Source organism: Symphalangus syndactylus, chromosome 13 (assembly GCF_028878055.3).
Source record: "Symphalangus syndactylus isolate Jambi chromosome 13, NHGRI_mSymSyn1-v2.1_pri, whole genome shotgun sequence".
NCBI classification, from domain to species: Eukaryota; Metazoa; Chordata; class Mammalia; order Primates; family Hylobatidae; genus Symphalangus; species Symphalangus syndactylus.
In genome coordinates, this window is record NC_072435.2 from 24560899 (window position 1) to 24577371 (window position 16473).

Sequence of the window (16473 nt, forward strand, 5' to 3'; positions counted from 1 at the left end):
ACATTCGCCTGTAATCCCAGCTACTCAGAAGGCTGAGGCAGGAGAATCACTTGATTCAGGGAAGAAGAGGTTGCAGTGAGCCAACATCGCACCACTGCACTCCAGCCTGGGCGACAGAACAAGACTCTGTCTCAAAAAATAAAAAATAAAAAAAGAATTAATTTAAAAACAACAACAACAAAAGAATGAAAAGCAATTAATGAATAAACTTTTCATATTGATTGCATGAAATAATAATGTTTTGGATATATTGGGTTAAATAAAAACATTAACTTTATTTGTATTTATTTAATTTTTTTTTTTTTTGAGACAGAGTCTCACTCTGTCAGTCAGGCTGGAGTGCAGTGGCATGATCTCGGCTCACTGCAACCTCTGTCTCCTGGGCTTTAAGTAATTCTCCTGCCTCAGCCTCCCGAGTAGCTGGGATTACAGGCGCCCACCACCACGCCAGCTAATTTTTGTATTTTTAATAGAGACAGGGTTTCACCATGTTGGCCAGGCTGGTCTCAAACTCCTGACCTCAGGTAACCCGCCCTCCTCGGCATCCCAAAGTGCTGGAATTACAGGCATGAGCCACTGCACCCGGCCTTAATTTTTTTTTTTTTTTTTTTGTTAGACAGAGTTTTGCTCTTGTTGCCCAGGCTGGAGTGCAATGGCCAATCTCGGCTCACCGCAAACTCCGACTCCTGGGTTCAAGCAATTCTCCTGCCTCAGCCTCCCTAGTAGCTGGGATTACAGGCGCCTGCCACCACACCCAGCTAATTTTGTATTTTCAGTAGAGACAGGGTTTCTCCATGTTGGTCAGGCTGGTCTCAAACTCCTGACCTCAGGTAATCCGCCCACCTCGGCCTCCCAAAGTGCTGGGATTACAGGCGTGAGCCACCACGCCTGGCCCTTATTTTTTATTTCAATAGAGGCTTAGGGAGCAAGTCGTGTTTGGTTATATTAATAAGTTATGGCCGGGCGCGGTGGCTCACACTTGTAATCCCAGCACTTTGGGAGGCCGAGGCGGGTGGATCAGGAGGTCAGGAGATCGAGACCACGGTGAAACCCCGTCTCTACTAAAAATACAAAAAATTAGCCGGGCTTGGTGGCGGGCACCTGTAGTCCCAGCTCCTCGGAGAGGCTGAGGCAGGAGAATGGCGTGAACCCGGGAGGTGGACCTTGCAGTGAGCCGAGATCGCGCCACTGCACTCCAGCCTGGGCGACAGAGCGAGACTCCGTCTCAAAAAAATAAATAAATAAATAAATAAATAAATAAGTTATTTAGTGGTGTTTTCTGAGATTTTGGTGCATCCACCACCCGAGCAGGGCACGCTGTACCAAATGTGTACTCTTTTATCCCTCACCCCCACTCCCACCTTTCCCCCAAGTCCCCAGAGTTCAATGTATCATTCTTATGCCTTTGCGTCCTCATAGCTTAGCTCCCACTTACGAGTAACAACATGTGGTTTGGTTTTCCATTCCTGAGTTACTTCACTGAAAATAATAGCCTCCGATTCCACCCAGGTTGCTGTGAATGCCATTATTTTGTTCCTCTTTATGGCTAAATAGTATTCCATTGTGTATATATATATATATATACACCACATTTTCTTTATCCACTTGATTGATGGGCATTTGGGCTGGTTCCATATTTTTGCAGTTACAAATTGTGGCAATGAACATGTGTGTGCAAGTATCTTTTCTGTATAATGACTTCTTTTCCTCTGGGTAGACACCCAGGAGTGGGATTGCTACATCAAATGGTAGGTCTACTTTGATTTGATTTTATTTATTTTATTTATTTATTTGAGACAGAGTCTTACTCTGTCGCCCAGGATGGAGTGCAGTGGCATGATCTTGGCTCACTGCAACCTCTGCCTCCTGGGTTCAAGCGATTCTCTTGCCTCAGCCTCCTGAGTAGCTGGGATTACAGGCGCCCACCACCACACCCGGCTAATTTTTTTGTATTTTTAGTAGAAATGGGGCTTCACCATATTGGCCATGGTGGTCTTGAACTCCTGACCTTGTGATCCACCCGCCTCGGCCTCCCAAAGTGCTAGGGTTACAGGCATGAGCCACTGCACCCAGCCCTATTTTATTTCTGTAATTTTATTTTATTTTTAGACAGATGCCAGTATGTGACAGAGTAGGGGTGACGGCTGCGATTACAGTGTGGCCCAAGTCCAGTGTTTGCCCCTGTACCTCGTGGCTGTGTGACCTTGGCCAAGTGAACAAGGGCAAATTTGCCCTTTTTGTGTTTGAGTGTTTTTTGTTTTTGTTTGTTTGTTTGTTTAGACATGGTCTCACTCTGTTGCCAAGGCTGAACTGCAGTGGGGCGATCACAGCTCACTGCAACCTTGACTTACTGGGCTCAGGTGATCCTCCCACCTCAGCCTCACAAGTAGCTGGGACTACAGGCACGTGCCGCCGGGCTCAACTAATTTTGTATTTTTTGTAGAGACGGGGTTTCTCCATGTGGCCCAGGCTAGTGACAAACTCCTGGGCTCGAGCAATCCTCCTGGCTCATCCTCCCAAAATGCTAGGATTACAGGTTTTAGACACCGCACATGGCCTGCCCTTTTTTTGCCCAGGCTGGAGTACAATGGTGCGATCCTGGCTCACCACAACCTCCACCTCCTGAGTTCAAGCGATTCTCCTGCCTCAGCCTCCAGAGTAGTTGGGATGACAGGCATGTGCCACCACACCCAGCTAATTTTGTATTTTTAGTAGAGATGGGGTTTCTCCACGTTGGTCAGGCCGAGCTCGAACTCCCGACCTCAGGTGATCCGCCCGCCTCGGCCTCCCAAAGTGCTGGGATTACAGGCGTGAGCTGCCATGCCCAGCTTGCCCTCTTTTTTTAAACTGGAAAGTCCATCTTCTCTTGCCCTAGGACATCGGAGCTCCTGGTTCCCGGGCCTTTGGTCCTGGAGTGAATTCCACACCAGCTCTCCTGGTTCTACAGCTGGCAGCTGGCAGATGGTGCAACTCCTAGGGCTCCACAAGCCTGTGAGCCAGTCCCCATAATAAATCCCCTTCTCTCTAACTGTGTGTGTGTGGATGTCTCCCTTCCATTGATTCTGTTTCTCTGAGGAAGCTTAGCTAATACAGAGGGAGATTATTGGTCTGAGAAGGAAGGAACACAATACATTTTCTTTAAGTGCCACCTACTTCTCCCTGATACTAAGTTTGAGTATCATCCGGCTGAGCGAGGTGGCTCACGCCTGTAATTTCAGCACTTTGGGAGGCCAAGGCGGGCAGATCACTTGAGGTCAGGAGTTCAAGACCAGCCTGGCCAACATGGTGAAACCCCATCTCTACTAAAAATACAAAACTTAGCCGGGCATGGTGGTGGGTGCCTGTAATCCCAGCTACTGGGGAGGCTGAGACATGAGAATCACTTGAACCTGGGGGGTGGAGGTTGCAGTGAGCCAAGAAGGCACCACTGCACTCTAGCCTGGGCAACACAGTGGGATTCCATCTCAAAAAAAAAAAAAAAAAAAGTTTTAGTATCATCAGCCATGGCTGAATCTTCCCGATTGATCAGGGCAAGGGTAGTGGAGCCTGTGGTGGGGCTGGACCCTGTGCAACCGTTCCTAAAACCCATAGGGAAAGTCACAGCCAGGATGAGTTTCCTGCCAGGGTCTGCGGTAAAAGTGAGGACATAGCTCACAGGGGAGGAAGTTTCACAACTCCTACACTCAGGCCCTGATGAAAGTGACTATGACTGGGTACGGTGGCTCACACCTGTAATCCCAGCACTTTGGGAGGCCAAGGCGGGCGGATCATGAGGTCAGGAGATCGAGACCACCCTGGCCAACATGGTGAAACCCCGTCTCTACTAAAAATACAAAAATTAGCTGGGCGTGGTGGCAGGTGCCTGTAATCCCAGCTACTCGGGATGCTGAGACAGGAGAATCGCTTGAACCCAGGAGGCGGAGGTTGCAGTGAGCCGAGGTCACATCACTGAACTCCAGCCTGGTGACAGAGCGAGACTCCATCTCATTAAAAAAAAAAAAAAAAAAAAAAAAAAGGAGAAGAAGAAGACTGCATCCTAGTAGTCCCTGGGCAACTTTTGAGTGCTATATGATGGTCTGCAGGTGACTTTGCTACTTTGGATCTCAATCTAGCCCTCTTTCACATTGGAGGGTTGGCCTCCTTGTACAACTGATGAGGATTTTAGCTGCTTCAAGTTTGGAGCCAGACCTGACTTTCAGAGTCATCTCCATCATTTTCCAGCCCTGCTGTGTAGGCCACACACTCACAGCTTCCCTCTCAGCCTCAGTTTCCCCATTTGTATGTGGAGAATGGTGATTTCCATTTTCTAGCTGGTTGGCAGGGAGCTACTGATGCTGGTGGTGGTGATGGGAACAGTGGGTAGCACTTGGTGTCCTCTCTATATGACAACAAAAAGGCACAGAAACCTCAGATGTGGCCTCCTACGGGATAGTCATTCAATGCCAGTTAGAGACACCATTTTGTCGCACTGCCTGTAAAAGCAAATCCAGGCCAGGCGCGGTGGCTCACGCCTGTAATCCGAGCACTTTGGGAGGCCCAGGCGGGTGGATCACCTGAGGTCAGGAGTTTGAGACCAGCCTGACCAACATGGTGAAACCCCATCTCTACTAAAACTACAAAAATTAGCTGGGCCTGGTGGCGCACGCCTGTAGTCCCAGCTACTCGGAGGCTGAGGCAGGAGAATCTCTTGAACCCTAGAAGAGGAGATTGCAGTGAGCCAAGATGGCACCATTGCACTCCTCCCTGGGCAACAAGAGCGAAACTCTGTCTCAAAAAAAAACAAAACAAAAACAAAACAAAACAAAAAAACCCCAGCAAATCCATGTTCACAACATGCTGGCAAGTAGCATAGATTTTACTGATGATGGGTTTGGTTGGGGTAGAAGACAGTTTTCATCGTACACCATATAGTAAAGCAATTTAAATTCCTATTACTCATCTCCATAAACCCTCCAAATGTTCTTCCCAGGCAGCTGACACCTCCTATTTCCTTTCCTTCTGCCTTTCCCCATGTGGCTTCTAAAATGCCTTTTTATCCTGAATGATTTAGTTTTACCTGCAAACAAGCAAACACCATACTGCAAAATTTCTCCAGTTAACAGGTTTCATACTCAAGTGACTTTTCGAAGTATTCCCTCAAAGGAAACAGGTCTCTTCTGGAATGGCAAAAGGGAAATTCTGCTGGTAGAAAAACAAGCCCTTCTCTGTGCCTTTATAGTACTAACACAGAGAAATGTTTCTCAGCAGAATCACTAGGGGAGGTTTATATTATAAAAACATGTATTTAGCCAGGCGTGGTGGTTCACATTTGTAATCCCAGCACTTTGGGAGGCTGAGGTGGGAGGATCGCTTGAGCTCAGGTGTTCCACACCAGCTTGGGCAACACAGTGAGACCTCATCTCTATTCAAAAAACTAATATAATAAAAAAAGAAGGCCGGGCGCGGTGGCTCACGCTTGTAATCTCAGCACTTTGGGAGGCCGAGGCAGGCGGATCACGAGGTCAGGAGATCAAGACCATGGTGAAACCCCGTCTCTACTAAAAATACAAAAAAAAAAATTAGCCGGGCGTGGTGGCGGGCGCCTGTAGTCCCAGCTACTCGGAGAGGCTGAGGCAGGAGAATGGCGTGAACCCGGGAGGCGGAGCTTGCAGTGAGCCGAGATTGCGCCACTGCACTCCAGCCTGGGTGACAGAGCGAGACTCTGTCTCAAAAAAAAAAAAAAAAAAAAAAAGAAAAAAAGAAAAAAGAAACATATGTTTGATGGCTCCTGCCCCACCAACATTCTGATTCAGGAAGTCTAGGGAGGGGCCAATTTCATATACATATTTATATATTTATAAATCTTATAATTTATATAAAATATTTCATCTAGATATAATTTTTTTTTTTTTTGAGACGGAGTCTCACTCTGTGGCCCAGGCTGGAGTGCAATGGTGCGACCTCGGCTCACTGCAAGCTCCGCCTCCCAGGTTCAGGAGATTGTCCTTCCACAGCCTCCCGAGTAGCTGGGATTACAGGCACATGCCACCAGGCCTGGCTAATTTTTGTATTTTTATTTATTTTATTTTTTAATTTTTAATTTTTTGTTGTTGTTGTTGTTGAGACAGAGTCTCACTCAGTCACCCAGGCTGGAGTGCAGTGGCGTGACCTCGGCTCACAGCAACCTCCACCTCCCAGGTTCCAGCGATTCTTGTGCCTCAGCCCCCCGAGTAGCTGGAATTACAGGTGCGCGATACCACACCGGGCTAATTTTTGTATTTTTAGTAGAGATGGGGTTTCGCCATGTTGGCCGGGCTGGTCTCAAACTCCTGACCTCAAGTGATCTGCCCACCTTGGCCTCCCAAAGTGCTGGGACTACAGGCGTGAGCCACCACACCCAGCCTTCTATTATATAATTTTTATAAATGTCCCTGATGATAATAATTTCTCTTCTAGTTGGAAACCAGCAGGGCAACTCAGCACCTGCTTTGAATGGGTTTATACTTGTGATGCTAGGTGAGTGAGGCCCCAAATCAGGGCTTAGCCCGGGATAGTTCGTGGCTTCACCCAGGAAAGAATTCAAAGGAGTGGCAGGCAGGTGGTAGTAACAACTTCTATTTATTTATTTATGTATTTATTTGAGATGGTGTCTCTCTCTGTCACCCAGGCTGGAGTGCAGTGGCGCAATCTTGGCTCACTGCAACCTCCACTCCTGGGTTCAAGTGATTCTTCTGCTCCAGCCTCCCGAGTAGCTGGGATTACAGGCGCCCACCACCATGCCCAGGTTATTTTTGTATTTTTAGTAGAGACAGGTTTTCACCATGTTGGCCAGGCTGGTCTTGAACTCCTGACCTCAAATGATCCACCTGCCTCACCCTCCCAAAATGCTGGGATTACAGGCATGAGCCACTGCGCCCGGCAAAAAAATTTTTTAAAAAAGGAAAATAGGGCTGGGTGCAGTGTCTCACGCCTGTAATCCCAGCACTTTGGGAGGCCGAGGCGGGAGGATCGCTTGAGCTCAGGAGTTGAAGGCCATCCTGGGTAACATGGTGAAACCCCATCTACTAAAAACAAAAAAAAAAAAAAAGAAAAGAAAAGAAAAGAAAAAAAGGAAAATTGCGTTCCTTGTCTTTAGATTCATTCTTGTGTTTCCAGAAATGGCACTAAGCCCAGAAGTGGCTATAGAAGTTGCCAATTCTCTTTTTTCCCCATGAGAAAGGACTGTCTTGAAAGTGGAAGCATGAAGTAGACAGATGTGGATTCAGCTTCCCCCAAGCCCCGCTTCCGAATTCCTAGAAATTAGTTTTTCCACCACCTGCAGCAGTGGCGTGGAAGGAGCCTGGGTCGTGAGCCACTTGAGGAAGCTCAGATCGGGTCTGTAGGGAGTTCAGGTTCACCACATCTTTCTCCTCCCCTGTAATGATCACTGCCATCCCCACACTCCCAGGATGCACCCACTGCCTGCCCTCACTCAAGCGTTATCTCCATCTCCTGAAACATGAAATCTTCAGCTTCTTGCTCTCCCAATCCAGGCCTCCTCCGTTTGGTCTGCCTTCCACAGGGGCCTTGAGGAATCTTCTTTAACCCAGATCTGACTCCATCCCTCCCCTGCTCAAAACCGCTCCATGCCATGCAACAGAATATTAGTCCTGGAAGGGACTGGATTTGGGAGAATGTCTCATAAAAAGCTGTGAAGGTTTTTTTGTTTTGTTTTGTTTTGTTTTCTGTTTTTTGAGATGGAGTCTTACTCTGTCACCCAGGCTGGAGTGCAATGGCACAATCTTGGCTCATTGCAACCTCCGCCTCCTGAGTTCAAGTGATTCTCCTGCCCCAGCCTCCTGAGTAGCTGGGACTACAGGCGCCCGCCACCAAACCCAGCTAATTTTTTTTTCTTTTTTTGAGATGGAGTCTCGCTCTGTTGCCCAGGATGGAGTGCAGTGGCACAGTCTCGGCTCACTGCAACCTCTGCTTCCCCGGTTCAAGTGATTCTCCTACCTCAGCCTCCCAAGTAGCTGGGATTACAGGTGCCTGCCACCAAGCCCGGCTAATTTTTGTATTTTTAGTAGAGACAGGGTTTCACCATGTTGGCTAGGCTGGTCTCAAACTCCTGACCTCAGGTGATCTGCCCGCCTCGGTCTCCCAAAGTGCTGGGATTACAGGCGTGAGCCACTGAGCTGGCTATGAAGGCTTGTGTGTGTGTGTGTGTGTGTGTGTGTGTGTGTGTGTGTGTCTGAGGGGTCTGAATTGATTAGGAGCATGAAACAAAGTTGGCATGATGCAGGAGACAGAGGGAATCATAAACTTGCCCTTCCATCAGAATTCATAAATTCTGCTAACATATTTTGTAGAGATGGGGCCTCGCTATGTTGACCAGGCTGGTCTGAAATTCCTGCCTGTCTGAAATTACAGGCATGAGCCACCGCACCCAGCCACAGGAGTCTTTATAAGAGGAAGACAGGAGGGTTAGTGTAAGAGGGAGATGTGACTGGGTGCAATGGCTCACGCCTGTAATCCCAGCACTTTGGAAGGCCAAGGCAGGTGAATCACCTGAGGTCAGGAGTTCGAGACCAGCCTGGCCAACATGGTGAAACCCTGTCTCTACTAAAACCACAAAAATTAGCTGGGTGTGGTGTCGGGCGCCTGTAATCCCAGCTACTCGAGGGAAGCTGAGGTGGGAGAATCGCTTGAACCTGGGAGGCAGAGGTTGCAGTGAGCCAAGATCGCACCACTCGGGGCCACAGAGTGAGACTCCGTCTCAAAAAAAAAAAAATAAAATAAAATAAAAATTCTCTCTGGAGGAGGTGCAGTCACAGTTTTGATAATACACTCTACCACACACACTAGTGAAACGAGGAAAACAAGAGGAAGGCGGAAAGAGAGCGACTGTTTTGTCAAGAGAGCCGGGAAGACACAGCAGAAGTGAAAATCTTTTTCATCAGCCAAGTGGCTCCTAAGATTTCTTAATCTCCCCCGACTTCCTCTTCTCCACCCAGAACACGCATTGGTGAGTGGCGCAGGGCGGGAGGGAACTGAAAAGTGAGAAAGCAGTATTTCAGCAAAAGGTCTTTCCTCCCTCTGTCAATCCTCCAACCACTGGCTCAGCCTCTCCGCCCGCTGCCTGTGAATGATGCAATGGAAGGTGTGCTGGGGTCGCCCCATGTCCCGTGCATAGGAACATCTCAGCCTCCAGGTCCTCTCCTTTGGGGCTCACGGCACCCCCATGCTACAAACCGCAGGCAGGGACGGCCTCTGTCGCCTGTCCACCTACTTGGAAGAACTCGAGGCTGTGGAGCTGAAGAAGTTCAAGTTATACCTGGGGACCGTGACAGAGCTGGGAGAAGGCAAGATCCCCTGGGGACGCATGGAGACGGCCGGTCCCCTGGAAATGGCCCAGCTGCTCATCACCCACTTTGGGCCAGAGGAGGCCTGGAGGTTGGCTCTCAGCACCTTTGAGCGGATGAACAGGAAGGACCTGTGGGAGAGAGGACACAGAGAGGACCTGGTGAGGGGTAAGGAGGTGGCAGGACAGGCAAGGCTAGAACGCCAGCCGGGTCCAGTGACTCATACCTGCAATCTCAGCACTTTGGGAGGCTGAAGAGGGCAGATCACTTGAGGTGAGGAGTTCAAGACCAGCCTGGACAACGTAGTGAGGCTCTGTCTCTACCAAAAATCAAAAAAAATTAGCCAGGTGTGGTGGTGCATGTCTGTGATCCCAGCTTCTCAGGAGGCTGAGGTGAGAGGATCACTTGAGACCAGAAGGTCGAGGCTGCAGTGAGCTATGATCCTGCCACTGCACCCCAGCCTGGGTGACAGAGCGAGACCTTGCCTCAAATATTTAAAATATATTTAAAATATATATATATTTAAAATACATATAATAAATTATATTATTAATATATATTATATACAGTATATATTTATATTTATATATAAAATATAATAAACATATTAAATATAATAAATATATTATTAAAATAAATATTTAAAATATATATATAAAACCCCTAAGCCTGGGAGATCTGGAATTCATATATATATATATATGTGTGTGTATATATATATATGTGTGTGTGTGTATACATACATACATATATATATATATATATATATATATATATATATATAAAGAGATGAGGTGGCCAGGTGCAGTGGCTCACACCTATAATCCCAGCACTTTGGGAGGTCAAGGCGGGTGGGTCACCTGAGGTCAGGAGTTCGAGATCATTCTGGCCAACATAGCGAAACCCTGTCTCTACTAAAAATACAAAAATTAGCCAGGCATGCTGGCACGTGCCTATAATCCCAGCTGCTTGGGAGGCTGAGGCAGGAGAATTGCTTGAACCTGAGAGGTGGAGATTGCAGTGAGTTGAGATCGCACCACTGTACTCCAGGCTGGGTAACAGAACGAAATCTCATCTCAAAAAAAAAATTAAGAAAGAGATGAGGTATCCTTTTTTTTTTTGAGACTGAGTCTCGCCCTGTTGCCCAGGCTGGAGTGCAGTGGCGTGATCTCCGCTCACTGCAACCTCTGCTTCCCGGGTTCAAGCAATTTTCTGCCTCAGCCTCCCAAGTTCCTGGGATTACAGGCACCTGCCACCATGCCTGGCTAATTTTTTGTATTTGTATTTTTTGTAGAGACAGGGTTTCACTATCTTGGCCAGGCTGGTCTTGAACTTCTGACTTTGTGATCCACCTACCTCAGCCTCCTAAAGTGCTGGGATTACAGGCGTGAGCCACTGTGCCCAGCCAAGATGAGGTATCCTTATGTTGCCCAGGCTGGTCTTGAACTCCTGGGCTCAAGCGAGCTTCCACCTTAGCCTCCCAAAGTGCTAGGATTACAGGCATGAATGACAACTGCCTGGCCACCAATTCCCTTTTCTTTCATACTAATCCCTGAGCCTGGGAGATCTGGAATTCTAATTTACGCGCACACACATCTATATCTATATAAAAATTTCAACTTTTATTTTAGATTCAAGGGGTACATGTGCAGGTTTGTTACATGGGTGTATTGAGTGATGCTGAGATTGAGGGGTAAGATTGATCGTATCATCCAGGTACTTGAACATATACCCAATGGTAAGTTTTCCCCCCGCCACGAGTCCCCAGTGTCTCTTCTTCCCATCTTTCTGTCCATGAGAACCCAGTGTTTCGCTTCCACTTATAAGTGAGAACATGCAGTCTTTGCTTTTCTATTCCTGCATTAGTTTGCTTAGGATAATGGCTTCCAGCTGCGTCCACGTGACTGCAAGGAACATGATTTTGTTCTTTTTTATGACTGTGTACAGAATTCTAATTTCATTCTTTTGGTCTTTGTTCATGCTGTGTTCTGCCTGGAATATTCTCCATCTTCTTTGCCTGGAAAAGTATTACTTACTGAAACCTTGAAGCCACTACGTTCTCTAAAGTAAAGTATTTACTCCTCTTCCCCCACTCCTGATTCCTCACTCCCACCACTCTGGCTGGCTCAGAAACCCCACTTCTGTGCCTCCTTAGCACTCTTGGATTTCTTTTTTGTTGTTGTTGTTGAAACAGAGTCTTGCTCTGTCGCCCAGGCTGGAGTGCAGTGGCACGATCTCGGCTCACTGCAAGCTCTACCTCCCGGGTTCACGCCATTCTCCTGCCTCAGCCTCCCGAGTAGCTGGGACTACAGGTGCCCGCCACGACGCCCGGCTAATTTTTTGTATTTTTAATAGAGACGGAGTTTCCCTATGTTAGCCAGGATGGTCTCGATCTCCTGACCTCATGATCCAGCCGCCTTGGCCTCCCAAAGTGCTGGGATTACAGGTGTGAGCCACCGCGCCCAGCCAACATGATTTCTTTTATTATATCTTCTATCTCATAAAATAATCACAATGGGCCTGGTGCGGTGGCTCAAGCCTGTAATCCCAGCACTTTGGGAGACTGAGGTGGGTGGATCACCTGAGTTCAGGAGTTCGAGACTAGCCTGACCAACATGGTGAAACCCTGTCTCTACTAAAAATACAAAAAAATTAGCCAGGTGTGGTGGCGGGCGCCAGTAATCCCTGCTAATCTAGAGGCTGAAGCAGGAGAATCACTTGAACCCAGGAGGTGGAGGTTGCAGTGAGCGAAGATTGCGCCACTGCACTCCAGCCTGGGTGACAGAGTGAGACTCTGTCTCAAAAAAAAAAAAAAAAAGAAAAATTATGATTTATACTCAGGCACAAGCTCAAGAGATAATACATGCAAAGTGCTTAACACAATTCAGAGCAGGTAGTAAGTGCTCAGCAAATATGGGCTATTGCTGAAGTGGCAGAGATGGCACTTGAGCTGTGGAATTGTTTTTTTAAAAATATTTTTACTTTTTAGAGATAGGGTCTCACTATGTTGCCCAGGCTAGACTCAAACTCCTGGGCTGAAGTGATCCCCCTGCCCCAGCCTCTTGAACAGCTGGAACTACAGGTGTGCACCACAGAACCCCGTTTGAGCTGTGGTTTTTTGTTTTGTTTTGTTTTTGAGACAGAGTCTCACTCTGTCACCCAGGCTGGAGTGCAATGGCAATCTTGGCTCACTGCAAGCTCCGCCTCCCAGGTTCCAGTGATTCTCCTGCCTCAGCCTCCTGAGTAGCTGGGACTACAGGTACGTGCCACCATGCCCAGCTAAATTTTGTATTTTTAGTAGAGACGGGGTTTCACCATGTTGGCCAGGCTGGTCTTGAACTTCTGACCTCAGGTGATCTGCCTACCTTGGCCTCCCAAAATGCTGGAATCACAGGCGTGAGCCACCGCGCCCTGCTTGAGCTGTGGTTTTTAATGTCATTTCTCACCTGTTTTCTCTACTGGGACATGGACGCCTTCAAAGGCAGAAAGAGTCTTGACTCCCCTGTGTGATTCTCTGCGATTCCAGTGTGTGGCTGGGGCTAGGAACCGAGGAAACTTTGGTGAACATTTGCTGAATGAGTAAGCAAGTCCTGCCAATAACTGGCTATACACAGTCACTTCTGCAAAGTTTAATGACTCATCATTAATGAGGTGTGACGGTAGTAGTGTGCTGGGAAACATCTAAACATCTCTGTAAAAAAACAACGTCTTTAATGACTGAAAAAACCAAAGGCACTTGTTTGTAGCCTTCCTTCCCTCCTTCCTTCCTTCCTTCTCTTTTTTCCCTTCCCTTCCCTTTCCCTTCCCTTCCCTCCTTCCTTTCTTTTTTCTTTTCTCTCTCTCTCCTCTCTCTTTTCTCTCTCTTTCTTTTTCTCTTTCTCTTTTCTCCACCACCCAGGAGATGGAGGTTGCGGTGAGCCAAGATCCCGCCACTGCACTCCAGCCTGGACAACAAGAGCAAAACTCCGTCTTAATATACATACACACATATATATATGTATACATACACACACACATATATATATTAGCCAGGCGTGGTGGCACATGCCTGTAATCCCAGCTACTTGGGAGGCTGAGGCAGGAGAATCACTTGAACCCGGGAGGCGGAGGTTGCAGTGAGCCGAGATCACACCATTGCACTCCAGCCTGGACGACAAGAGTGAGACTCCATCTCAAAAATAAAAAAAAGAAAAAAGTATCAATTTACTTACTTGTCATATTGTATAATTATATCTAAATGGAAGTGTTACATAGTTATTTTAAGAAATGGAAATAATGTACAAATATAGAATCAAAAGTAAAGTCCCACTTTTCTCCCTCTTCCGCCTAAATCTCTCCCAGCATTGACAATGCATAACCATTTGCGGAGCGTTCTTCCCCGGACCGCATCCGTTTAGTCTACTGAGAGGCAGCTCAGCGTTCCCGAGGAGACAGATGTCTAGCTTTGCTCTTTCTGTCTGTGTGATGCTGGAGAATCGATATGCTCCTGGGCCTCCGTCTCCATCTGTAAAACAAGGGCATCAGACAAGATCGGCAGTTCTCATGTTAATGTGCATAAGAGTCTCTCGAGACCTTGTGGCCAATGGGGAATCCAAAACCCCTCAGGCCGGGCGCGGTGGCTCACGCTTGTAATCCCAGCACTTTGGGAGGCCGAGGCGGGCGGATCACGAGGTCAAGAGATCGAGACCACGGTGAAACCCCGTCTCTACTAAAAATACAAAAAAAAAAATTAGCCGGGCGTGGTGGCGGGCGCCTGTAGTCCCAGCTACTCGGAGAGGCTGAGGCAGGAGAATGGGGTGAACCTGGGAGGCAGAGCTTGCAGTGAGCCGAGATCGCACCACTGCACTCCAGCCTGGGCGACAGAGCGAGACTCCGTCTCAAAAAAAAAAAAAAAAAAAAAAAACACCCCTCAACTCTAGAGATTCTGATTCAGCAGGTCTCAGGCACCAGGAATCTGCATTTTGATGTGGTTGGTTCTCGCGGCATGCCTAGGAAACACTGAGGGAGAACATCTCTGAGGCCTTTCTCAGCTGCAATTTTCAAGAATTACCTTTCTTATTTATTTTTTTGAGACCGAGTCTCACTCTGTCACCCAGGCTGGAGTGCAGTGGCGCGTTCTCGGCTCACTGCAACCTCTGCCTCCCGGGTTCAAGCGATTCTTCTGCCTCAGCCTCCTGACTACCTGGGACTACAGGCACATGCCACCACGCCCGGCTAATTTTGTATTTATAGTAGAGATGGGGTTTCACCATATTAGCCAGGATGGTCTCAATCTCCCGACCTCATGATCTACCCACCTCAGCCTCCCAAAATGTTGGGATTACATGTGTGAGCCACCACGCCAGCCTGGATTACCTTTAAAAAAAAAAAATTGTGGCCACACCTATAATCCCAGCACTTTGGGAGGCTGAGGCAGGCAGATCACTTGAGCCCAGAAGTTTGAGACCAGTCTACGCAACATTGCGAAACCCCTTCTCTACAAAATTGGCCAGGCACAGTGGCACACTCCTGCAGACCCAGCTACCTGGGAGGCTGAGATGGGAGGATCACTTGAGCCCAGGAGGTGAAGGCTGCAGTGAGCCAAGATCATGCCACACTACTCCAGCCTGAGCAACAGAGCAAGACCCTCTCTCAAAAAAAAAAAAAAAATTGTCAACCAGCTGCAGTGGCTCATGCCTGTAATCCCAGCATGTTAGAGGCTGAGGCAGGTGAATCACTCGAGACTAGGAATTTGACAACAGCCTGGCCAACACGGTGAAACCTTGTCTCTACTAAAAATACAAAAATTAGCTGGTCGTGGTGGCACATGCCTGCCATCCCAGCTACTCCGGAGGCTGAGGCAGGAGAATCACTTGAACCCGGGAGGCAGAGGTTGCAGTGAGCCAACATCACACCAGCCTGGATGACACAGTGAGACTCTGTCTCATAAATAAATACATAAAATAAATCAATAAATAGTGCTAAAATACACAAAACATGAAATTTGCCCTCTTTTTCTTTTTTTCTTTGAGACAGAATTTCGCTCTTGTTGCCTAGGCTGGAGTGCAGTGGCGCGATCTCGGCTCGCTGCAACCTCTGCCTCATGGGTTCAAGCAATTATCCTGCCTCAGCCTCCCAAGTAGCTGGGATTATAGGCGTCTGCCACCACGCCTGGCTAATTTTTGTATTTTTAGTGGAGATGGGGTTTCTCCATGTTGGTCAGACTGGTCTTGAACTCCTGACCTCAGGTAATCCACCCGCCTTGGCCTCCCAAAGTGCAGGGATTACAGGCATGAGCCACCGCGCCCGGCCTCCTCTTAACCACTTTTTCTTTCGCTGTGTCACCAGGCTGGAGTGCAATGGCGCGATCTCAGCTCACTTCAACCTCTGACTCCCTGGTTCAAGCGATTCTCCTGCCTCAGCCTCCCGAGTAGCTGGGATTACAGGCACGCGCCACCACGCCTGGCTCATTTTTGTATTTTTAATAGAGACAAGGTTTCACCACGCTGGTAAGGCTGGTCTTGAACTCCTGACATCAGGTAATCCCACCTGCCTCGGCCTCCCAAAGTGCTGGGACTACAGGCGCCTGCCACCACGCCCAGCTAATTTTTTTTGTATTTTTAGTAGAGACGGGGTTTCACCATGTTAGCCAGGATGGTCTTGATCTCCTGACCCCGTGATCTGCCCACCTTGGCCTCCCAAAGTGCTGGGATTACAGGCGTGAGCTACTGCACCCGGCCCTCTTAACCATTTTTAAGTGTGCTGCTGAGTGTTGTACATTTACACTGATGTGCATTCAATCTTCAGAACTCTTCATCTTGCAAAACAAACTCAATACCCATTAAACAATTCCCTATTTTCCCCTTTCCTCTCAATGATAACCTTCTCCAATTAAAAATTTTTGAGTGGCTGGATGCAGTGGCTCACACCTGTAATCCCAGCACTTTGGGAGGCCGAGGCAGGCGGATCACCTGAGGTCAGGAGTTCAAGACCAGCCTGGCCAACATGGTGAAACCGCATCTCTACTAAAAATACAAGGTTTTTTTTTGTATTTTTACCACCACTCGTGTGGTCGTGGGTGCCTGTAGTCCCAGCTACTCGGGAGACTGAGGCAGGAGAATCGCTTGAACCTGGGAGGTGAAGATTGTAGTGAGCCGAGATCGCGCCACTGCAC

At 48.0% G+C, this 16473-nt stretch overlaps 1 protein-coding gene and 1 long non-coding RNA gene across 8 annotated transcripts in view; one reads left to right on the forward strand and one right to left on the reverse strand.

Moving 5' to 3' along the window:
- Positions 1 to 8958: 8958 nt before the first annotated feature.
- Positions 8959 to 16473, forward strand: part of NLRP12 (NLR family pyrin domain containing 12) — a 29635-nt gene continuing 22120 nt past the window's right edge. For 3 of the 7 annotated variants that reach the window (XM_063615490.1, XM_063615489.1, XM_063615491.1), the window contains exon 1: positions 9109 to 9488. In XM_063615490.1, coding sequence (XP_063471560.1) covers positions 9200 to 9488 — 289 coding nt within the window. In that variant the 5' untranslated portion in view covers positions 9109 to 9199. Of the gene's footprint in view, positions 9489 to 16473 lie in introns of all 7 variants that reach the window. The other 4 variants (XM_055238785.2, XM_055238786.2, XM_055238784.2 and 1 more) reach the window with 3 other exon arrangements.
- Positions 11028 to 13451, reverse strand: LOC134732265 (uncharacterized). Its single transcript, XR_010115248.1, has 3 exons — positions 13330 to 13451; positions 12767 to 12859; positions 11028 to 11337 (listed from the first exon to the last, which is right to left on the reverse strand). It is a non-coding gene; the product is annotated as an uncharacterized lncRNA (long non-coding RNA).